This window comes from Ascaphus truei, chromosome 21 (assembly GCF_040206685.1).
Source record: "Ascaphus truei isolate aAscTru1 chromosome 21, aAscTru1.hap1, whole genome shotgun sequence".
NCBI classification, from domain to species: domain Eukaryota; kingdom Metazoa; phylum Chordata; class Amphibia; order Anura; family Ascaphidae; genus Ascaphus; species Ascaphus truei.
In genome coordinates, this window is record NC_134503.1 from 7,192,895 (window position 1) to 7,217,806 (window position 24,912).

Below are 24,912 nucleotides of genomic sequence, written 5' to 3' on the forward strand. Positions count from 1 at the left end.
CTTGTATCTTCTTCCTCTGTGATATAGTGAAGATCCGCTCTTTCCTCTGTCACGCTACTGCTAAACCTCTAATACAGGGGTGCACCCCGCCGGGGGGGAAAGTTTGCACACTCCTGTTCTAATACATTCTCTCCCGTCTGCAACATTGTAACATACTGCTAACAGCAGGAATGTATATAAGGCTGCATTTCTTATCGTAGCAATACAGATCAACCTGGGTCACAGAAAATGTCAGACTCTGTTTAACCCTTCCATGCTCCGCAGTGTGTTGTAGGCCCCTGAAATGGGTGTACACAAATATATACTAACAGCTCACTCCAGAGAGAAACACTTTAAAAACAATAGATTAAACAACTCTCTTATATTCCCAACCCATAGGTCCAACGTACAAGAAAAATAGAGATCCTGTAACTGTGTCTAGATCTCTTGCACGGGTCCTCGAACCTGCTTTATTCACTTGTTGCCACATGTCATGCAGTGGGGGGAGGGAGGGTAAATAGTAGGGGACCCATTCAATGCCATTGTGGTTATCTGTGCTCCCATTGAAAGCATAGGTAACCACAGTGGCATTCAATGGGTGTATTGGCTAGTATTTTGTTGCATCGTAATGTTTATTTTATTTAATTGTGTATTTTTTGCTTTTTGCATCACAAATGGGCAAAAGCGCTATTAGTAGTAACGGCTAAGGTAATGAAGGGGTTAAGCCCTCCAGCAAGCTTCAAGGTAGGCTGACTCCCCCCACCGTGGGAAAACTACCAATTCACCCACCTGCTAGCCACTGCCACCTGCGATTTCCTGGCCGACGACGCGATAAACCATTTGTATATTTCACCCCAATTGGTAGGAGCGCAAGAATTGTTTTTTTGTTTTCCATAAATGTAAGGCCAACCCTATTACCAGCTGCATACTTCACAAAGGGAGGAGCGCAGGTAATATCTACAGTATTTGATCTCTATTATGCACCTATATTGCGCACTGTTTTTCCACCTTTTTTTTTTAGCAGGGGCACCCCTGAAGGACTGTAAAAAAACTTGGGGGAATTCCTGTTCTTCTGACCCTCCTCCACACACCCAACATTGTCACCCACCCTCTTCTTTCACACTTCCCATTCTCCCTCTCACATCATACTCACCCGTTTACTTAACACACTACACATTTACCCCCCTCACTGCCTTTCTTAATCATAAACCCTCTCCACCCCCTTCTTACTAACACCACATACCTCCCTGGAGCGTGGGATGTTCCTGCTAAGCAACTAGCTGAGTTTTTCCCCTCAGGCCACAGCAGTCAAGGCAGAAGGTCACAGCACACCAGCCTTCCCCAGCACCCTGGTTGGGAAACTCTGATCTAGAGACACTGTCCAGCATACCGTATAACATTTTTTTAATGTTTCTAACTTGCTCTTGAATCCTCTTTTTAAGTGGTCTTTTTGGTTCATCCTACGTATTGGATTTTACACGCGCATTCTAAGGAGGTACACTACATATGTGGTGTTGCAGTTTATAAACGGTCTAATAGTTTACTCTGTATCTAATTTGTGTGTAAAGTGTTTAGTGATCAGTGTCATTAAATCTGAAAATGTAACATTTCCCTCAGTGCAAAAATCCTGTTGCTTTTGGGCCGAGACATGAGTTCATCCAGGGCCGTATCCAATTTCACTTCAATAGGAGATGGATCATTGTTTATATTTCTAGCTAATAACAAACAAAGAAATGCAATTGAATAATTACCCCAAATATTTGTCTATGCAAATGCTAATGCTCCTCAGTGCTGCCTTAAATGAATGCCGAGCCAAAAGCCGGGGAAATCACGAGATCGAGGTTGCCGATGAGGAGACTGGAGTAACAACTTTCAGGCACATGTGTTGGGACTAAAGGAACATCCTGAGTGGTACGAGGGTACCCGTAATACACTCACTCCGCCATACAGCTGGGACATTGTGCCTGCCATTTTTACTCCCCCAGATCTCAATGTGCATTATAACGTTGGTATGCTATGTTTTTTCTCATGTCCATCTTTTGAGGGGACACGTGGTTTGCGGATATTGACCAACATTGATAACTGCTATTAGTTTATCCACCACCATAACCTTTTTGAGTGCTTTATTTCACTTTTTAGCACTGCACGCACTGTTTTTATTTGATCTGTTTACATTCACTTAATTGCGCCTTTATTTTTGTGATTACGATAACTAATATCTGGATTTGTCGATAAAAGTGTCTCCAAAAATCACATTTTAAAAACCCTCCAATCTTCTTGAGATGCTTGATTAAAGTGTTGTTATAAATAGAATACCATTTCCTTCCCTTTTTTGGATTAATATCCAATGATTCTTCTTTAATGAGATTTTCTCTCTTTAAAATCTTGGCTCTTTCTAATGCTGAGTTGACAATTATATTTATGGTGACCTCTATCCAGAAACGTACTTTTAAGTTCATTAGCTTGTTCTATAAACTCTCTATACAGGTAGTCCTCATTATCCAACGCTTCACTTTGCAACGAATGGCATATCCAACGCTTTACAATGCAACCCTAAGGGCCGTTTTTCAACGCCGGAACGCGTTATCCGATACTTGAATGCGTTATCCGACGCTCACCGCCACTGATTAACATGGGACCCACTTTACAGCGGTTTCACTATCCAACGCTACTTCCAGAACGGATTCCGTGGATAACTGAGGACAGCCTGTACTGCAATTTCTTTGGAGTCACTGAGAAACGGTATATCTGTTAGAAATTTTTTATGATGATTATAACTCACTTCTATGGAACTATTAGTTTCCATTTCTTTATAAAATGTTTCACTTACTATTTGATTACTGTCTAACCTCGGGTGCAAATCGTAAGAATTGAATAGATATCACTGTGAAATAATCAAAGAACTAGATTGGCTATTTCTTGAATCCAAGCACAAAGTACTTTTTTCCTGTCTTGCCTTCAAACACTTTCTGGGTAAGCTACCTGGCTGTATGAACAAGCGCCTCACCCCAACCATATGCCGCACTTGTCACTTGAGATCTGATTCCACACAACTGTCCAGTCACTGTCCCAAAGTTCAACAAAGTCGGTTGTTCCTCCTTCTCATACAGAGCACCTTACACCTGGAACAGTCTACCGCAGACTCTTAAAGCCATCACCAGTATAAGTCATTTCAAGACTTCAGCCGTCTCACTTTTTAATCTTGTCTGTAACCGTAACATACGCCCATAACATATCTCTAACTGTTCATGATATGTCTTTAAATATAACATGTAACCATGTATTGTTATTGTACCTCTGTGCCCAGGACGTAAATAAAACGAGAGGTAACGCTCAATGGATAATTTCCTGGTAAAATATTTTATAAATAAATATCTCACGGAAGATCAGACCAAATTATTGTATAATGTAGAGGGATTATATCGTAACAAAAACACTTGTGAATCTGCTACAGATAAAAATAATAACAGATTAACAAATAATCCTCACAAGAACGTGTGGGCGATGCTTTGTTTCTCAATACACTTCTACAGAAAAAGGAAGCTGAGATCACCTCAAGAAAACTCACTCAAATAAGCCTCCAAAGACCAGTATCCTTACTAAAAAATAAAAGTATTAACACTTTAAATCAGGAGTGCTCAACTCCAGTCCTCAAGCTTCACCAACAGGTCAGATTTTCAGGATATCCCAGCTTTGGCAAAGGTGGCTCAGAGACTCAGTCTTTGAGGTTGCCAACTTCTGCTTGCCGCTAACATGTGTTTTGCCCAATTTACAAATGTCTAAATCAATCAGCAATTTCCAATAGAATAACAAATACTAAATAGAGAACACAAGAAAATAATTATAATATTTCACTAAGTATGTTTGCCCAGAGTCCAATTCTCACAGAAAACACCCGAATGTAATAATAATAATGGCATGTTCTTGTATAGCGATGCTAGTTTTACGCAGCGCTTTACAGAGACTTTTTGCAGGCACAGGTCCCATGGAGCTTACAATCTATGTTTTTGGGGAGATAAAGTGACTTGCCAAAGGTCACAAGGAGCCGACACTGGGAATTGAACCAGGCTCCCCTGCTTCACACTCAGTGCCAGTCAGTGTCTTTACTCACTGAGCCGCGCCTTCTCCTAATCTCTTTCATACCCCAAAGGGCGCAGGTTTCAAGGCTCTAAATCCACCTTGTTTCCTTTTGAAGAAGGTTTCTATCTGAATCTCCTTTGCGACATCCTAAACTTACTTTTTTACCACCACACATCTCAAGCCACCAATTAGGACACCATGTGTTTCATTAAAGTGTCTTGCCACGCTGCTGTTGGGTACTTTATTGATATCATTTTCTCTCTTCTGAGGTATCTAGTCAAAATCAACTGTCAGTACTAGGTAAAGATCGTAGGGTTCAGGGATATTGACTCAATATCTTCATATCTCTATAGGTATGCTTCTGTGCCACTGTATATCATCTGTGTATGCCGCTTCTGATACAGGGCATCGGACATACCTCCATACGGGAGCTGACTGTGCCATTCGAAAATCTAAGTTCAGTGCTGCTTTCTATATACACCTATGTGTGTGCGTGCTGCGCTCCCCTCTTCCCCCGGTATATGCACCCAAACCTCTGAGTCTAGCCGCCATATGCAATTTAACCTATTACCGGGGCTATGACCCGGGAGAATATGTACGTTTGGTCCGGTAAACTGAAGATACTCTAGCAACACTCTTTTGATGAAATGGTTTAAAGCTTCCGAAATAAATCCGTGTATTTACACCTGGCATTGAACCGGAATCCAGCGCGGCCGCTCTTTGAAAAACAACGTTTTCTTAACCACATGGGCTACTTAGTAGCCAGTTGCTACCAAGCCTGTCTTTGAATGTGAGTGAAGCTTCTTGAGCTACAGACATTTATTTGCGATTTCAGCTTGTTGATGCCACTCTAGCTAACGTACATATTCAAAGGCGAGCACAATAAGTTAGGCTGCGCTTATAGTGCCGTCACCGGCGACGGCGATGGTGACATCACGCTGCGGTCGATGGAAAAATCAAATTGACTTGACTTCCAGCGATCGCAACCAAGCCGTCGTACCGTTACGTCGCTTCTACTATAAGCGCACGCGACGGCGGCAATACATTTGTTTTGCCGCGACGCTGCGTCGCCGTCACTATAAGCGCAGCCTTAAGCAATTGTTTCCCCCCCCCCCAATGTAGTTATGTGCGGTCGATACATAGGCAACATTATTATGATTCGACAAGGTGATAAAATTCAGTTAAATATTTTGGAGGCTTTTTAAACTGTAATGATCTAAATCTGAAATTCATTATGTGGTATTCATAATGATGTGAATTGTGGGCGTAACCTAAATACAGTCACGCAAGAGTCAGTGCTGAGCAGATTTAATTACTGATTGCACATACTCCTTGCCCTCAGGTGTATATACACAAAGGGGACTGTGTGGCTGAAAATGAAGTCTAAACTGCAAAGACATTCTTGTGACCAATTTACCCTGCTCTCATACAATGGCCGCAGAGAGTGGCCCAGCAAGTAAGGACACTGACTCTGTAAACCAGGGGTCCTCAAGACCCCCCCGACAGGTCAGATATTAAGACTATTCCAACTTCACTATACAGCAAAAGACAAAAATTCCCAATGCTACATCCAATATGACAAAAAATATACAGTTAAATACTTAACTGTTTGCCTTCTCATAAGTAAGGGTCATTTAGTTAAACTCTTTGGCAAAAGCGTTATAAGCCTGCAGCCCCATCACAGCATGACTGGTACGCAGGCCCTAACACTACCTGTGAATACTCTCATTTACTTCTGCGGCGGAGGGAGCAATGTCTCAATAGACCACTTTTTAAAGAAGTAGCCACCAATAACTGTCTTTTGGCAAATAGTTATCATCACCCAAGCTGGGTAAAAAACACACCTTATGGGCAGGCTCCACGGCTACTGGCTAAGCATTTTAATGCAGGATGTGCTATAAAGCTGGGTAATGCGACAGGCATAAGCTTATAGGGGTTCATGTCAAAATGGATTTGAAGTAAAAGGTGAAACTGTGTGCTCATGTGCATGTTACTTCCCAGAATCCCTTGCTGCAGTGGAAGCACTGTACATGCTAGGAGATGATGGGGAGAGGCAGGGTTGCAGACCTGTCTGAGACATGTGAATGTGCTCACAAGTGATATGTTCATTTGCTCAACATCTAAAAAGGAATTGTTCTAGAAGCGTTGATTTTGAAAGTACAAGCAAAAGATTTAGAGAAATACTTTTTGTTACTGGATTTTCAGAATGAGTACATTTACACCGAATGTGTTTAATAAATACATAGATCTTGTTCCATTTATGTAAGCTATTTGATTTCAGATAGCCATCTTCAAGTTACCGGTATACCCGGTCTGTCGGATTTTGTTACTTGTATAAGGGTCATGTGATTTTACTGAGATTTGTATACAATGTATGATATAGTGTGTTTGTGTGTTAACTCCTTTTTTATATTAGGTTTCTTTCTATTATAAAAACAGGGATGATGACCTAAACGCTCTAAATACTCAAATAATAAATGTCTCCACAAGGGGTGTCAATAACCCATAGCTGTGATACTTTGACATGCACCAAATATATGTCCACATAGGACTAAAAGAAAAAAATAATAAAACTTTAATAGCATCTAAATTATATATACACAAGAGAACATTATATACAGTGAAAATGATTAAAATCCTCCAGAAGGCTGGCGAAAAATGAATTGATAACCCAGTATGTATATAGATGTTAATGCACCACAATGTATTTCTCCAATAAGGGTCAGTACATTAGTAGCAAAGGTGGATCAAAGTTCCCACTTAGTACTTTGCTTTACCTGTAAGGTCTGAATATACAGTCCAAATCAGGGTTAGAGTATATAGAAGCAGCAGCCTCTGTATGTATATATGTAGATGTATATACACAAGACTTGAGCCAAAGCAATGTTACATACAATAAGTAACAGGGTCTGAAATCACCAGCAGCCATGCACAATGGCTAATATCGATGCACATATGAAACATTAAATGATGTAATAAATGAATCTCGCCCTATCTTCGCTTAATCTAAATAGACAGTAGTGTGCTGTAATAGCGAGACAGACAAGGGTGAAGCAACTGTAGCCACCACACGCAATGTGTCACATAGGAAAGGATAGACCAGAATGAATACACACAAAGTAACTGTGTCAGTGTGAGTGGTAACTGTTGCAATGTGTCCAGCCAATCTGGAAAATGTATCAGACTCTACCGTTGAACACATCAGTGATGTAACAGAAGTCAATCTATGAATATCACCGTAAGGAATATTTTTGACCCAACTAGGATCATGACAGCTAGACTTCAATATGAAGTTATTGGAGTCTACTGGCTTGAAATATGTTTTGGTTTTTAGACTGCCATTTTCTACATATATAGTTAAATCAAGAAACTCAATTTCTCTTTCACTAAATTTTGAAGTGAATCTCAAATTCAGGTCGTTGACATTAAAAGAAGCCAAAAAATAACTCTAAAGATGCTCTATCCCCTTTCCAAATTAGTATAATATCATCTATGAAACGACGATAGAGGACTAGGTTCGCGACGAGCCCCGCGTTGGACCAAATATGCCTATCTTCCCATTGGCCCATGAAAATATTAGCGTAGCTCGGCGCGAACCTAGTCCCCATCGCCGTTCCACACTTCTGTAAATAAAACCTATCATCAAACCAAAAATATATTTTTTCTAATATGAACATAATGCACTCGATAATAAACTTAACCTCATCCATTTCCAGTTCTTTATCCTCTCAAAATGTTCTCTACAGCACTACAGCCATCTTTATGTGATATGGACGTATATAATGAAGTGACGTCTGATGTTGCTATTATATAATCATCCTGCCAACTTATAAGTTCTAATGATTTGATAATATCTGTAGTGTCTCTAATGTAAGATTTGATTGTTCTGACATATTTCTGCAAAAAGAAGTCTATGTATTCCGATAGATTTGTGGTTAATGAGTCTATACCAGAAATAATTGGTTTTTCAGGGGTGCGGGGGAGTGTTATGTTTTTATGAAACTTAAGTAAAAAATAGAACAATGGCAACTTTTGCCTCTCCTTAGAGATAATTATATTTATTGTCATTGAGAATGGCCCATGTTTTCCCCGTCATTAGAAACGTTTTCAAATCTTTAAGAAATTCACCTGTCGGATTTCTGTCTAATGACTGATATGTGTTTGGAAGAATCTAATAGAATGTTAAATTATGCAAATAGTAGCTTATATCTAAAATGATGACTCCTCCCCCTTTGTCTGCCTGTTTTATTATAATATTGTCATGGTTCATCAAACTTTCCATTGCTCCCCTTTCTTTGTCAAATTATGCTTGAATTTAGAACATGAACTCTCCTCGACTAGTTTAGTGAAGTCATTGTTTATCATTTGGTAGAATACCTCAGGATGCTGACCTCTCTCATTGCTCGGGTAAAAAGTAGATTTTGGTTTCAATTTTGTTTGGATGAATGCATCATCATTTTTATTTAACGGTAGTAAATCCTTAAAATTCGACATTCCAGATTCTACATTTAAAAAAATGTCTCCCAACAGTCACTTCTCTTAAACATGTATTGTTAGTCTATTAACAGTTTAAAATTGTTTGGGCCTATAGTAGGCGCAAAGACGACTCCCTTTTTAATAATATTTTCTTGGAATTGAGTAAGTGTTATTTGATTCAAATTGAAAATGTTGTTACTCTTTGTAGATATATCTAATGTCAGCTTCTTCCTTCTCCCTCATTTCCCTCTTGGGTTCTTCTCCTTTTTGGCCCTGCTGGGGATCCTATGTCTTCCAGTGGTGAGAAACGATTCCTCGTTTCCCACGAACTGGAATGGTCTCGTGCCCCTACACAATCTGCAGCATTTATAGTTTTGTCATTGTGTCTAGGGTGCTTACTATTGGTATCTTTATCTTCCAAATACCTTTAGTGAGTGGTGATAGATTCTCTCCTAGAATCTGGCTGTACGTTGCTACAACGGCTTTTTCGCTGTGTTTTCTGCTGGAGATTTCTATCAGTGGTATGTTGTTTTGGTCTTGTGGTGGCATTACTTTCCTGTATAGCAGGTTCTAATTGTCTCGGTGGCATCCTTTCCTCATGCTTCTTATGGTTCAAATTTGGGTCAAATAGTTTTCTAACTGTCCAATTTCTTGGATTACCTTTTTCGTAGTCAGTCTCATCACGTTTAAACTTGTTTTGTTTATTTGTTACTATCTCTTTCTCTGCATTAACTATCCTTTTTTGGAGTTTCACATCATTTTCTTTAAATGTTTTATGGTTTGTATATGGTTCCTATTTACCCTTAATGGTTATATGGTTTGCCTTGGATATAGGTTTGGTTTCTATTGTGTTATGCATAGAGGTATATTCATTTTTTAAATGATTTTTTGTTATATATTTGCTTTATTTTCTGGTGGCCAGGATACTTAGCAACATTGTAGGTACGAGTATGATCCACTCCATGATTGCCATGGAAGGGTGTCATGGCGACAGAAGTTGTGGAGCGAGAGTATCAGGAGAGTTTGTTGCCCCGTACCCTGGCGCTCTTCTTTGGATTGGACGCGTCAACGCGGTGTCATTATGGCGTGGGAGATGTCGAGGGCGCCTCCATGCTAAGACGCTCGCCATCAAGGAAGGGAAGTCAGAGTAGCGCTTCTACCCGCGCTAACCACCATTTAAACAAATGTTGCTATAGGTAAAAGTGTGGGTTCACCTGATGAAGGTGATTGCGCCCTGAAAAGTTATGCCAACACCTCACTGCATTTGCATGTTGGATTGTGTTGATTTTTCTTCATGTTGTTATTCTGATTTATAGCTTATGTTTTCTTTGCCAATACAAAATCACCTTTTCTAAATAGTTTTTGGTGTGAAGGGTCTCATTCTTAGCTCATTTCTTGCGTTAGCTGCTGTACGGTTTCACAGCTTTGATATTTGCACCCAGTTTATTCGTTAATTATTTGAATTTTTTTTGGGATGTTCCTACAGTATTTCCTTAAACGTTATTCTTCTCCTAAGGATATACAGAAAAACAAATCTGTTTTTTTCCCCCATTGTTGTGGTAGGGCGTCGCTTCATAGACATTATTATGATTGGATTAAGAATCAAATTCACATATAAACTTTAATAGAACTGGTTTGATTAGTTGTATCCTTGAAGCTACAAGCCTTTCAGTTTCCATATTTATAGCAACCTTTCCCTTTGACTTGAAGCCAATTTCCCTTATCTTAAAAGCAGGAGAGCTCAACTTCAATCCACAAGCGCCACCAACAGGTCAGGCTTTCAGGATATCCCAGCTTCTGCACAGGTGGCTCAATCAGAGGCTCATCTGAACTGAAGCTGGGACTGATTGAGCCACCTGTGCTGAAGCAGGGAGGTGGGGGGGGGAGGGGGGGCTTGAGGACTGGAGTTGAGCCCCCCTGGATTAAGGTATTGTAAGCATACTGGCGAAAAGTAATTTATTTTAAATGTTTGCATCTTCTAAAAACTACAGGTTTTAACACATATTTCTGGACCAGATGACATAGTTTATTAAGGAAATGTAATATTTTAAATGCACGGTTCCTCTATGCAGTGAAAACATTCTTATAGTTTATTTTCCTCGTTAGTTCTACTCAGATCAATCTTGACGGGGCGCTCTCTATCAAGCGTTTAAATGCTATGAAGGGCTCTATTGTTGCTCAAATCCCGACATAAAGTCCTTTTCTAAATCTTTGGCTTTTTCCTTCAAAATCAATGCAGCTAGACCAATTCCTTTTGAGGTGGAAACTGTCCATAAGCTATATTTTTTACCCAGCTAGGGTGATAGCAATTTGCCAAATAGATCGCTATTAGAGGCGGGTACTTTACAAAATGTACGCGTTTGTAATATCCTTAGACGAGGTACAATTCTTCAATCTAAGGAAAGTTGGCTTCAAGTCAAAATGGAAGGTGGCTATAAATGTGGAACCTGCCAGGCTTGTGTTGATGATGCGATTTGGAAGGAGCGCGGCAGCAAGGATGCGGCCGCCATATGTAAGGCCAGGTCCCCGCTGTGGCGGACGCTGCAGGGACAAGAGCCGCCCCACAATGGGGCCGGGCCCGCTGCGATGGGGCGGCCGCCACGCTGCGCCGACAAACTCCTGGTCTCAAGAAAATTGAGATCAGGAGTCGCGACGGAGCGCTATGCCACGCCTCCAGCGGTTCAGCCAATGAGGGCAAACCTGCCGGGTGACATCACGGCCGCGCCCCCGTCATGACTCCCGACCCCCGCAGCTCTCTGCAGACCGAGAAATTCGGCTGCACGCGCCGCCAGCCTCGCAGGCGCGCGTGCAGTGGGGCCGCAGCCTAAGCGACATGGGGTGGCGGATCTTGAAATCCACCTCTGATTAGGTTACTTTGTATTACACTTATGACATGGCGGATAAGAGGAGCAATATCATTGCTGATTGAGCACCTTGTGCTGAAGCAGGGACTGAGCCACCTGTGCTGAAGCAGTGATATCCTGAAAACCTAACCTGTTGTGGGGGAGGGGGTGGGTTGAGGACTGAAGTTGAGTCCCCCTGCTCTAACACAAAAATACCACCTTGAAAAGTATATATTTTCTGAAGGTACCACCAGGAATGTAGCCATTGGTCATGCTTCCCGTAAAAGGATTTTTATCCGCTGAATTCTGTGCCAGTTGTGTGGTGTATGTACCCTCGCAAGCCATACAGTGTATCAAAAGTTGCATTTGAAACTGAAGATGCACACGGGACCGAAACACCAATCATGAGACCTCAACTCCATTTAGTGTACCCGCCCCCAAAAATATTTTTTTTTAAACTTTACAATGCAGTGTGTAATATGACTTTCCAAATCCTACCATCACACCCCAAATATGACATTTTGTTCACCTTTCAAAAATGAAACATTTATTACATTTTCTATTTGACCAGTTCATGTTTTTACATGAAAAAAAAGGGTAAGTAGTACAAGACGGGATTTTGAAACACTGCTATTTTCTTGTGTAATTACAGTAATTAAAGAGTCGGACGTCGATACAGCGCCTATTTTCTGAAAGAAAGAGTAATCCTGGGATGGGCCACTGAGCCGTCCTATAAAAGGGGACTGCTGATTGTATCTGTTGTAGAAAGGGACAAACGTTTCAAAGGAAACCGGTGAGATGTTTCTACGCCAGGGCGAGGGTGCGGTTTCAGACCCCACGCCAAGCGGTTTTGTCCTTACAAATATGGGTGTAGCCTGAATTGACAGAAGGCAGCCAATGTCAAATCAAGGTCGATTTCCATATTTGTGGGGATCTTGTAAAATAGAAAGCTGCATTGTATATGTACCATGTTTTTGATTGACACATCAGGAAACCACATTTCTCTTCTCCCACAAATGTAGAAATACCAAGTCAATAATACACAGGTTCCTCCATATAAAAACTAGTGGACCCCTCACTTCCCCAACATAAAAAATAAAATAGATTTAGCATTTGCGTGTGTTTCCAAAAGAATAAATAAGCACACCCAACCCCCAGATAAAAGTGGGAGGGAAGACTCCCCCCTCCTCATCAGGGGGGGGGGGGGAGAATGAAGAGTAGAGGGGGGGTAGAGTAGAAGTGGGGGGGGAAAGGTGGGGGGTGGAGGGAATTTTTATTTAAAAAATATAAACTTATTTCAGCTGATCTGCAGATGAGCTGATCCAGCCAGCGGAGGCAGATTTAAAGCCCCTCGTGTTGGAGTGGGGGGTAAGTGTGGGACAAGCAGCAAGCTGCGCTGATCACCATGTTTGGCCTTCTATTTAACTTACTTTAAAGCAGCAATCCCCCCAGAAGCCTGCATGATTTTAACCCCTGTAATGTTAGTATCCAGCCCCCAGCATGGCCGGCCCTTTAAAACATTGCTTATTTGGTTTTTTTAAAATAATTTTTCTACTATTAATAATCATGATTTTCTTAATTTCTAGCTTCTGAGGTTGCCGCTGTAACCTTCACACTGCACTGGGCTCTGGGGAGAGCTTCACTTTAAACCGCCCAAACGCTTAATATGTGAAATGCTTGTATCGCCTGAACAAAAGCACCAGATTTTAGAAAGAAAAACTGATTTTGAAAGCGCAACAAAAAAGTGCCAATCAGGGCGGACCGTGACTTAAGAGATCTTTTCTGGCTTTGTTTGGGAGGTAGAGCTGTGTCGATAGAGAGGGCGTGCAGGCAGTGCCTGTGGAGTGAGGCAGAAAAATCTGACGGTGGCTGGATCAACAGTTTAAAAGATGCATGACTTTACTGAAGATTGGACATCACCATATATACATTGCGCTGTGAGAGGTCCTCTCGGGAGCATTATAAGACTACCCTCACAAGCAAGCCCTCATCTGTGTGAAGACATGTTATTATGTGGCTTGGACATTATTACTCACTTACTGTACTGTCTGTTACAAACCTTTGAAGTATTTCTCCGAGCACAGATACAGAGCTTGTCTCTAATGCTTACCCTTGTTTGCTAGGTTATAAGTGTCTGGCAGGTTCAAATGGATCTCTCCCCAGCGCACAGTCCAGTCTGGTAATCTCAGATGCTACAGTGATTTAACACACAAGAACAGCTTAGCAGGACACACTCAGGACCACAATACTAACATTAGCGTATATAAATTGAATTCATGTAGGCTTCTGGAAGGGGGATTGCTTTTTTTAATATGAAGCAAAGCATAGGAGCCCCCCATATTACTTGGTGGGATTTATTTTTAGCAGAGTTAAAACAGCACCGTTTCCTGCATCTTCTAGCCCAGGGGAGGCCAACTCCAGGCCTTAAGGGCCACCAGCAGATCAGGATTTCGGGATATCCCTGCTTCAGCACAGGTGGCTCAAATCAGTGGCTCAGTCTCTGACAGCCACTTGTGCGGAAGTCGGGATACCCTGAAAACCTGACCTGTTGGTGGCTCTTGAAGACTGCAGTTGGCAAACCTTGGTCTAGTCCATCCTCCATTTAGACAACACAAGGTTTCGCGATATCTAGCAGGTCATTAAATGCCCACAGGTCTCTTATTTATATGGGACAAAGTCGCTTCATATAAAACCTCCCTGGAAACAGGTCATTTAAGTTTAGCTTTGGCCAGGTCCTCGGGGAGGACCCGCCCTTTCTTCCGTGCTTTATCCTTCTTCTTGTCCTTCTTGGCCGTCTTCTTCTTCAGGATGTTGCGGCTCCGCTTGTCCTGCCTCTGCTGCATCCGATCGGTCACCTGCTCCGTGCGCTTGTCCCAGCGCTTCTTCCTCTGATCCCGCTTCTTCTCCTTGCGTTTCAGGGCCACCTTCAGCATCCCCTCGTCGTCCTTGATCTTCACCCCTTCTGCCTTGTACAGGAGGTTGGTCCACTTAATCTTGGTTTCCATCTCATTGGCTTTGGCCTGGTCCTTAGCCCGAAGCGCCTCCAGCTTGTTATTCCTGGACTCCAGGCGGCTCAGTAGCTGTTTATAGTTCTTGCCGGTCAGTGGAGTTATATTCCCTTTCACCTTCTCTTTCTTCTCCTTTTTCCTTGTGACTTTATTGGGTGGCTCATCATGAACCTCCACCTTGTTGAAGACCATTGGCTCTTGGTCCTTCTCTTTCTGCCTACCGTTGGCTTCAGGGGTCTGCTCAATCTCCGGGGCTCCTCTCGCTTCTTCCGTCTGTGTCGCCTTCATCTTTATATCCTTCCGTTTCCTCTTCTTCCGCTCGCGCTCCTGCTTCCTGCGCTGCCGTCTCTTCTCAGCCTCCTCGGGGGAAAGACCCTTGGTGGAAACCTACAGGTGGAAAGATAAAAAAAAGAAGAGTAGAAGTGATGGACACCAAGGTGAGAAGCAGTATTATTATATCATGCATCAAAGTAGCAATTCCCCCAGTAAGCATGTCAGTATCTTTCCCCCTTGAGCAACACAATTGTATTATAAATAATTAGAACAAAAGACAAAAAGCCTCAGTGCTACATCCAACGTGCCAAATTATATAGTTGCATACTTATGTTTATTGTCTCATAAGTTTGGGTTCTGAAATTACAGGGGCTGCGTGTGTTTGTAAACATCAATTGGCAATCAACTTGAGGTTAGCAACCCCTGCTTCCTGGTTTCAAGGTCGCCCATACCACCTTTTAATATCAGCTCTTGCTAAGCACACGTTAATGACCAGTCTATTAAGACCGCTCTCCCTGCATTATTAGAGAGGGTATGAGAGCTTTTTGCAGGTGCAGCAGTGTTAGGACCTACAGATGGGCCGTACCGTGACGTGGCTGTAGGATTAAATACTTTGGCCAAAGAACTGAACTAAATGCCCCTTGCTTATGAGAAGATATATGTATGTAACTATATAATTGGTCCTACTGTATGTAGCACTGAGGCCAATAGTCTTTTGTTGTATACATGACGCCACAATCACAGGAACACTCTTTTTGACACAATATATATGGTGCGGTGGGATCTGAGCTTACAGGGGTTGTGTGCGTTTGTTAAAAATAATGATTTCCTTAATCTTTAGCTACTGATGTTACCATGGGGCTTGGAGGGGGAACTCCCGTTTAACCTGCCGGACACTTAATATTTCACATTCTCACATCTCCTGAAAGATGATTTAAAAATTAATTAATAAACCAGCGTTGGAATAAGTTAATACATTCTCCATTAGACTGAAACGTTAAAAGGTGCAGCCTGGAGAGGAACCAAATTAAACTATTGGCAGAGATATGGCAGTTGCTGTAAAACGTGGTTTTTGAAGCCTTTTTAAAGAAGCCAAACAAAATATTATTTTATTTTGTAAAAGTTTGGAAATCCTCCTTTGTTTAATGTTAACAAGAGAGACTGGCGCCAACTTTATAGCAGTAATGGGTCTTTCCGCGTACGTTAAAGATCGGCTTCTGGCCAGGTCGGGGCATGACTATTAACCTTGTTTGCTCCGTGTTTTAAAAGGTGCACAGAGAGCTATGCCCACGCCCTGCATTGCAATGGGCTCCTAGCAGCCTGGACCACAAAGCACACACACACACACACACACACACACACACACACACACACACACACACACCTTCAGCAAAGTATCCCTTTACAAACAGACGTGTGTGTCTGTGGGTATCTTTGTGTGTGCGTGTAGCATATATAACACAAGGGCATGTGTGTTCCTGCTGTCTGTATCGGTGTGTTAATGTGTATGTGTTAGGGATCAGCAGCTACACATGGCAGAGCGCGCCATTAACCTCTTTACTGTTTAGCAATGGATTCCCGGCCCCCCTGGCAGTGAAGGGGTTAAGGAGGAGAGGGGCGTCCTAACCTGGCCACGGGATTCCTGCATCTTCTCGTGCAGTCTTTTCCGCAGGACGTCCACGGTTGAGAAGGAAACTGTTGGTCCTTCGCCTGTTTGGAAAAATGCAATGTCAAATACGGGACAATTTAATCTATACCAGGGGTGGCCAATGCCAGTCCTCAAGGGCCACCAACAGGACAGGTTCTCAGGATACCCCTGCTTCAGCAAAATGTGGCCGTCATTGGACTTGAGGACTGGAGTTGGCCGTCCCCTGCTCTTCATTCTAAAGGTAATGGACCCTTGAACTCAAAATAGTTTTTTTATGTTTTAAAGTTTTAACATGTGTTGCCAACTCCAGTCCTCATGGGCTACCAACAGGTCAGGTTTTCGGGATATCTGTGCTTCAGCACAGTCGTCTCAATCAGTGGCTCAGTCAAAGACTGAGCCTCCCATGCTGAAGCAGGGACTGATTGAACCACCTGTGCTGAAGCAGGGATATCCTGAAAACCTGACCTGTTGGTGGCCCCCGAGGACTGGAGTTGGTCACCCCTGTTGTAAAGTGTTTTGCACAATCCGATGGTGGGAGAAAGGGAAATTTACCACCCCCAGGCGCGAGCCTAATCACACCTAATGGAAAAGATGAAACAACCTTCACAATTATAATAACCCAGGCTGCTACAGACCTCAGTTGTACAATAGTTCTTTTAATGATTAGATTTTGATTTAAGCAAGATGTATTTTAAGCAGGCCCCCCACTGCGAATAAAAATCCCCCTACTTGGATCTAGTCGTTATTTCGATTTACACCTCAATTTATACCTGTATGCACCTACCATGTATAATAAAAACCGAGTACAAAGAGGCCGAGCGAGATCTTTTTCTGTCGTTAGTATGTTTTACTCAGACAAGTTAAAACACATCAGGACACTTTGAAAGCTGAAGGTTTACGAGACTGGGACGGCGGTTTTGATTGAGCACATGGTTCTCTTTCATTGCTTTCAGCCCTCTGGGTTTGGGTACTTGCGAGCTGTAATGTTAGGAGCGCCACCTGGTGACGGTAACAGATCATTGCCACTTCGGACTGCAACGCAATAAAGTGGACTAGTGATGTACCAAGCACCGGGTAATTACCCGGCGCTTCTTCAGCCACCCTTACCCGGCAGCAGGGGGCCAAGCCCGGCACCGGGTAAGAATCGCCGCCGGGTAATGTCAGAGTAGCGGAAAATAATACATCACTTACCTGTAGCCAGCGATGGAAGGCAAAGAAGACTGCAGGTAAATGCGTCCGGGTAAATGGCCGGGTAAAATTCATTAGATTCATTTTGCCCGGGTACACGTTACCCGGTTTTCAGAAAACGTAGGTCCCGGTACAACACTAAAGGGGATCACTACTTGAGTGATAAAGGAGCAAGACGTTCAAAGGGAACAGCTGCCGATGAACAAACGTTCGCAGGATAAAATAAGAAACACATTCCTGAATGGTCCCCGACGCACCGCCTTATAACTTTTTGGAAATACGGAGCGCAAGCCGTTTCCTTATCACTGCATATAAGGAAGGAGAAAGGGGGTCTCACTCTAGGTTAGATCATTGGGATCGGTAGTGATTTATATGGCTGAACACGACATTTGGGCTTAATTCTCCAAGCAGAGTTAATGGCATGTGAAGAAAGTGTTATACTAGAAGTGGACGACTACAGAGGATGCAGTTATTTCCAGCAATACTCAGCATTGTTATATACTGCAGTTTGCTTGTTGTCCATAGGAAGTGTAAAACCAGACTGGTTGCTGTATTTAATTTGATTTAAAAGTAAGCAAAGAGGGGCTGTGCACACCAAAAAGCAATGCAACCAAAGTAATGCAAGAGAGACATTTAATGACTCTGATTCCTGTTTTTCACACATAGTGTGTGTGTGTATTTCGCACCATCTATGTACACAGCGCATCACAGCAGTAATACACAGGACATAATACAACACATAATTGGAATAAGTGCTTCAGACATGAAAGTAACATTAGGAAAAAGAGCTTACAATCTACGTGGTAAGTAGGAAGAACGTACAGAGACAGTAGGAGGGTGCTCTGGTTAGTGCGTCTGCAAGGGGGCATGGTCGATGTACGAGGTGTATAGTATCAGCCAGTGGAGCTACCCATATGCTTCATTCCAGAGGTGTGTTTAAGATGGGACTTAAAGGTGGAGAGAGAGAGTGCCAGTCGGATTTTGAGGGGAAGGGCATTCCAGAGCTGTGGGGCAGTGAGTGAGAGAGGTTTTAGGCGGGAGAGGGCTTTACATAGAAAAAGTGGTAGACAGAAGACATCCTTGAGCAGAACGCAAGTCGGGCAGGTGTATAGCGAGAAATTAAGGACACGCCAAGAACTGTGCTCAATGCAGAAGGATTTTAGGCTAAAAAACATGCAATTGGGAAATTAAGTTGGAATTCAGAGGAGTGTCTGATATCAATAAAAACACGTGAATTCTCATATTCCAATCTCAACAAACTCTTGGAGCAATCTGATCTTGTTATTTGGTAACATATAGGAATCTTGCTTTCACCCTTTTTATGAAATACTATCTGCATATATTGTACTGTGTTTTTGTAATCTGTTTCTGTAACCCAAGCACTGTACTACTTTTGTATATTAAATCTAAAAATGTAATAAGTATTGCTTTGGGCTCCAATTGAACTTTACACTCTTTAAAGAAAGTTATTTCATTTTCAGACACATTTTTTGCTACAATAGATTTTTGTGCACTAACTAAATATTTTTCTTGGGAAACAGGGACCAAAAACCCTGCAAAGTACATCTTGACACATACATATTTATATATTCATTTTTGGTGGTGGCAGCGATTTAAGATATAGATTGTGATGGCTTGAGGGGATATAGAACTTATTTGAGGGACCCTGCGGGGGTGAAAAGTGGGTCAGCTAGCGGTGTGTATTAACCCATGTCACATATACATACCACGTGCACCGTTTGTGATAATGAGTAAATAAAATATAATTAAATGCCACGGTGCAGCCACACAGGACCAAACTGAACTAATGGTAACAGTATTTTTAATAGCTGAAAACTAAATTGTTGATGCCTTTAAAAAAAAAAAAAAAAAATCTAACAAAATGGTCATTTGACATGCAGGGGTGTGCATGCATGAGATCACCTAGTCATCAGGGTGAAGAAGACAGACTATTGCCTCCCATACAGGGTTACTGGTGTAAATGACAACCCCCTGGCTTTCACAATGATTAAACCATAATTATACATGTAGAATTTTTGCCAATGTTTTTATCATCATCAGTCCTTCCCTTGTCGTCACCGGGCTCATTGTGGTCCCTCTGGGGGTGCTAGGGGTGCCAGGTTTAAAGAGCGGGTGGGTGCCCCTGGTATGTACCCACTTAGAGCTCACGGTTTCTGTACGTGATACCCTGTCCTACCTCCCCCGCGCGCTGCTGCACTGTCTCACCTGTACTCTGTGCTTGCTGCGGCCTCACACCTGGTTTCGGAGGACCGCCCCGCGCGCTGCTGCACTGTCTCACCTGTACTCTGTGCTTGCTGCGGCCTCACACCTGGTTTCGGAGGACCACCCCGCGCGCTGCTGCACTGTCTCACCTGTACTCTGTGCTTGCTGCGGCCTCACACCTGGTTTCGGAGGACCGCCCCGCGCGCTGCTGCACTGTCTCACCTGTACTCTGTGCTTGCTGCGGCCTCACACCTGGTTTCGGAGGACCACCCCGCGCGCTGCTGCACTGTCTCACCTGTACTCTGTGCTTGCTGCGGCCTCACACCTGGTTTCGGAGGACCGCCCCGCACCGCTGTATCCGGTTTGGACTTCCCTGCACCCTTTCTAGGTCTCTTCTTCTTCTTCTTCTTGGGTTGGCTGGACTCATCCGACCCATCTCTGTTTATAAAAACTAGGGAACAATAGCAGAAATGACCACCTGAGAGCACTTGACAACAGGGGTGCGCAACTGCAGTCTTCAAACCTCCCCCAACAGGTCAGGCACATCCTGAAAACCTGACCTGTTGGGGGAAGGGAGGAGGAGAGTCGGCTTAAGGACTGGAGTTGAGCACTCCTGCTGTACAATATACGAATAAGAGGAATATATTTTATATGGGGTTGACAAACTAGGCTATACTGCTCTACATCAGGGGCGCGCAAACTTTTTATGCTGTGCGCCCCCACCTGCCCGCTGAACCCCGTTAAGTAAAGGTTGCAGAGGCCTCAGGCTGTCCCACAGCATTAATTCAAATGCCTTGGGGAAGAGCGCGGGACCTCTGCAACCACTCGTGCCATCCCCCCCCGCCACCCCAGACAAATCTCTTGCCTCCATTGGGGGGCACGCTCCCCAGTTTGAGCACTGCTGCTCGACATGGACATTATTGATGCATTTAACTCCACATTTCCCAGATTCTCACTATCAGTCGTCCCTCTCCCCCCCACAGGGTTTCCGACCTCAGATTTGGTGTCTGTTCCCCAGGTAACGTGACCTGCACAACTGACACCAGATTCCTCCTTGCCTCAGAGAGTGTCACCCACCACTAAACTGCTCCTTGTATCCCACCCTCTCTAAGGCTGGGGCCATAGAGGGGTGAGACGTTCGGAGCCGCGCTGACGCTGAGGCTCGCCTGCTGAAATCTGCGCGATTTCATGCCCATGCAGGCGAGCCAGCGGGCGCGATCGGGAGGCGGGGGGAGACTGAGGTAGGCGGGGCAGTGACGTCGCTGGGCCAATCAACGTCACGGCGCTGTGACGTTGACGCTGCTCCGCGCCGATTGGATGTTTTCAGTCGACAGCGCTCTGAAAAACAGCTTGGCTGTCGGCTGCAAAATCCAGCGCCTCAGCACGCCTGCGGACACTCGCGTGAGCCCCCTCTCAAGGCATCCTCATTGAGGATGCACGGCTCAGCGCGGAGCGTCCGCACGGCTCAGCGCGGCCTGTCCTTCTATGGACTCGGCCTAATGTGTAGCCCAGAGAGATCCTAGATACAGCTCTTACTGGCTGAAGGGGTTATTTCCAAAAAAGGATGCAACAAGTGTATAACAAGTGTATAACCCATTCTGTCCCAAAAGGCAAAGGAGAGCAGCAGGATCAATCCCGAATAATCCCCCCCAGGTGCCGTCCGCTCCCCACGGTGTTGGTTTCCCTCGTTTGCCCTTTGTGTGCGTCACTGCTCTCCAGGCTCGTCCCAACCAAGCAACCGTAGTTGGGTCCTGACGTCACTATACCCGGAAGAGACTCAACTACACAGCGCAGGAATATCCTAGACACCGAACAGAGCTCAGCAAAAAGGTTCAACGCACTACCCAGAAGGGAGCCTGGAGGGCAGTGACGCACACAAAGGCCAAACGAGGGAAACCAACACCGTGAGGAGTGGACATCCCCCAGAAGAAAACCCCACAAACCCCAGAGTGAACAAGCAACACACTGCAGACCCAGTGCAGGAACCTAGGACTCCAATGGTGTACAGCTGGAAAGCTTACAATTCGACTGCGCACAAAACTTTGCTGTTTGTGAGTTTGCAACCATCTTTTTCTTTTAAACTATTAAAAACTTATTATGCTATGTTGTTTTATGTATTCCTTCACTAAGGTGCAGTTCCCAATCACCTGAGGACTGCTGAAGGAATCTTCAAATTCAAGCAACACAGACTATTAAGCTAAGTATCTCTCAATTAGAACTGCTGTAATACTTCAAGAACTGTGTTCTCTTCCACATACACTTCTTTTTCTTTTATTACAGCCCTTTGCGCCCAAACGCCCAGATAAATCTTTTCGGTAAGCCTTGTGAGGGACCAGGAAATCACCTGATCTGCACTGTGGCTGCAGGACTTGTATTTGGATCATATTTGTTGTATTATATATTTATGCTTTATAATGATATAAAATCTGAGGTTCTTATGTCCTTTAAATGTTATCTTTCTTAGTGGTTTTAGCATTTTATTCATTAATATATATCCGGATATTGGCTGGGTGTTTTAGCGCTTACTCCACTATTTAACACCTCAAACTTTCTGCCGAGGAGTCATCTTCAAATCTGATCTCGCCTTCATTCTTCATGTAGTCCTGTCTACACCTATGAAATATTGCCAGGATTCGCCCTTTTCTCACTCGTGATGCAACTGAAATCCTAATTCACGGACTCACCCTGTCCCGCCTTGACCACTGCAACCTTCTCCTAGTTGACATAGCTCCCGATCCAGCTTTGATGTTGTGTTGTGAGCACTGACTTAAGTTAAGTCACCGCCATGTGTGGTGGGCCTGCTAGCAAGTTGCTGTTAAGGGGCCCGGAGAAAAAAGGGGCCACTGATTTCTGTGCTCGTTCGCTAGACTGCTGGGCCGAATGTCCCAGCTCTCCCCCCTGTCAGCAGCCCTGAGCAGGCCCCCCAAGGGCACGTGCCCCCGGGTTATTGCTACACCCCTCTGTCTGTCTCACAAGCAGGTTCACTCATTACCTTTTGTATCTGTTTGTACATATTTGTATGTAATGGTTTATGTAATTCTCAAATATCTGTACCACACTGTAGAATATGTGGGCGTTTTACACACACACACACACACACACACACACACACACACACACACACACACACACACACACACACACACACACACACACACACACACACACACACACACACACACACACACAATGTAGCCACTGCCCAGTGCTCACCTATTTTTCTTTTGCGAGGCTCTGTATTCTGTGCGCACACCTTCCTGCCCAGGCTTTGCAGGTAAGAATCCTTGCTCGCCAAAGAAGCCATTATTCACCTGAAAAGACAAGTATACAGTCATGTACTTCTTTGTATCTATCCAACTTCATAGTGACACCAGACATCTACCAGGGCATTGTCAGGGGTCACTGTGGATGAGTGATAGGTGAAAATAGATACATTTAACACAGGAAAAACTCTTATTATAATGTGCTTATAAGGAAAACATTCTCATAGTAAAATAAGAGCCAATTGCAGCAATGTAAAAATAATTTAAAATCAAAGTGCAATCCCTGATGATAAGATCTTATCTAGTTCTGTTATAGTAGAATTAGGGTATGTAATATGTTACACTGTGTGTAAGTCTTATGTACTCTGATGTATTCATTGGTCCCTATTTCTATTCTTTATATACAATTTGAACTTTTTTTTTTTTTTTTAGAAATAACTTGCATTTTGATCTTTTTTTTGTAATGTTTCTCATCATTAAAAGTGTACAAAACATTATGCACTACTATAATTAACTAAACACTAACACTAAACACTTAGTATTTCAAAAATATAGATAACAGAATAATGAATAGCATTAACAGTCTTATATTTTTATCGAGAATACAAATAGCAAAAAATAAACAACACGAACGAGTTTTAAAAAATAGCTTTAAAATGTAATAAATTAAAATAACTCAAAATCCCAAAGGAACTGGTGTATGCCTGCTATATTGGATAAGTCAGTCCCTAAAGCTTTAGCCTTTGTTTAGGGTTTTTACTTCCATGCAATCAAAGCACAACCGCTGCTGTCTTATTGTGTTATATCTATAGATAACATAACCATATACCTATATAGATCTATCTATATATTACTGCACGCTGAGCTGTTACCAGTCTTCCTGATGCATGGCTGCTCCCGGCAACACGTGGATTCCCAGCCTGGAGCAACACATCCCAGATCTCATCCACCCTCCACCTAAAGTCCACCGTTTCCATTTACCACTGCTGCAGATTACCTATCTGCGATTGATTGATGAGGTCTGCAAACCGCATTCGAGCTCTATGGTGCCAGGAGGAACCCGAGTCGCGGTGGGCTGTGGGATGCTGGAGGACTTCCCTTAAAGACGCATGCCAATAGTGAGGTGAAGCAGCTCCTGTCATCATCATACTGGGCCTGAGAGGGGGTTAGAGGCACAGACACCCTACTGATTGAACATACACACGAGAGGAGAGTGAGTGAGTGTGTGTGTGTGTGTGTGTGTATATATATATATATATATATATATTATATAAAATAAATAATAATTATATATATATATATATATAATCTCTCAATATAAATCCGGATTCGACCCGGAGAGTAGATTTCAGCTACGCATCTCCGGGAGAAACAGCTGGCTGGGATGCACCCTGGGGTGCAGGGGCTCGGCTCTTACCTTCTCCGGCGGCATCTCCCCCCCTGCATGGCCCCCGTCACTCCGCGGCGTCAAATGGTGTCGCGTTGCCATGACACCGGCACATTGTGAGCCTGCATTACGACGGCACGTTGTCATAGTAACACGGTGCCTCAGGGCATCCCGTTTTCATGGCAACGCAGCGCCATTTGACATCGTGGACCATTCAGGAGATGCCTCCACCGAAGGCAATATTGTTAAATATATAAATGAAATTGAATTGCAGAAAGCCTTCGGGTTAGCCTTTACCAGAAGGTGGCAACTCTGATTTATTGATTTATATATATCAATCTCATAATAGATAAATCATGCGTGTTTTATTAACACGGGGCAATGATATGTAAATTATTTTAGTTGTTTTAGGATCAGAGAACCTTCAGAAACAATTAAACAGCATGAAACTGTGCAAATGGGTCACCTTCTGGAGATCACCCCCTATAAGTAATGTGAGCTTTTAAATGCAACATGTTATTCACTTCTCCGTCTTTTATTTTAC

The 24,912-nt window shown here is 43.3% G+C and overlaps 2 protein-coding genes and 1 long non-coding RNA gene across 9 annotated transcripts in view; 1 reads left to right on the top strand and 2 right to left on the bottom strand.

The window, feature by feature from the left end:
• Positions 1 to 908, bottom strand: part of LOC142472072 (histo-blood group ABO system transferase-like) — a 178,775-nt gene extending 177,867 nt beyond the window's left edge. The window contains exon 1 of one of the 2 annotated variants that reach the window (XM_075578791.1): positions 769 to 905. In XM_075578791.1, coding sequence (XP_075434906.1) covers positions 769 to 874 — 106 coding nt within the window. In that variant the 5' untranslated portion in view covers positions 875 to 905. Of the gene's footprint in view, positions 1 to 768 lie in introns of both variants that reach the window. The other variant, XM_075578792.1, reaches the window with a different exon arrangement.
• LOC142472078 (uncharacterized) overlaps positions 1 to 24,912 on the top strand; it is a 172,124-nt gene that overhangs the window by 145,817 nt on the left and 1,395 nt on the right. For 2 of the 4 annotated variants that reach the window (XR_012789588.1, XR_012789591.1), the window contains one exon: positions 21,849 to 23,361. This is a non-coding gene — a long non-coding RNA (uncharacterized LOC142472078). Of the gene's footprint in view, positions 1 to 12,030; positions 12,172 to 21,848; positions 23,362 to 23,973; positions 24,195 to 24,912 lie in introns of those variants that run through there. The other 2 variants (XR_012789589.1, XR_012789590.1) reach the window with 2 other exon arrangements.
• SURF6 (surfeit 6) lies at positions 11,909 to 23,997 on the bottom strand. 3 transcript variants are annotated; one of them, XM_075578796.1, is made up of 5 exons: positions 23,979 to 23,997; positions 22,932 to 23,029; positions 20,014 to 20,169; positions 16,287 to 16,369; positions 11,909 to 14,773 (listed from the first exon to the last, which is right to left on the bottom strand). In XM_075578796.1, the coding sequence occupies exons 2-5, from the start codon at positions 23,020 to 23,022 to the stop codon at positions 14,087 to 14,089; spliced, it is 1,017 nt and encodes a 338-aa protein (XP_075434911.1). In that variant the 5' UTR covers positions 23,023 to 23,029; positions 23,979 to 23,997; the 3' UTR covers positions 11,909 to 14,086. The 3 variants fall into 3 exon arrangements, with proteins under 3 accessions (XP_075434911.1, XP_075434910.1, XP_075434909.1); XM_075578795.1 differs by lacking the exon at positions 23,979 to 23,997 and adding an exon at positions 23,854 to 23,957; XM_075578794.1 differs by lacking the exon at positions 23,979 to 23,997 and adding an exon at positions 23,811 to 23,957.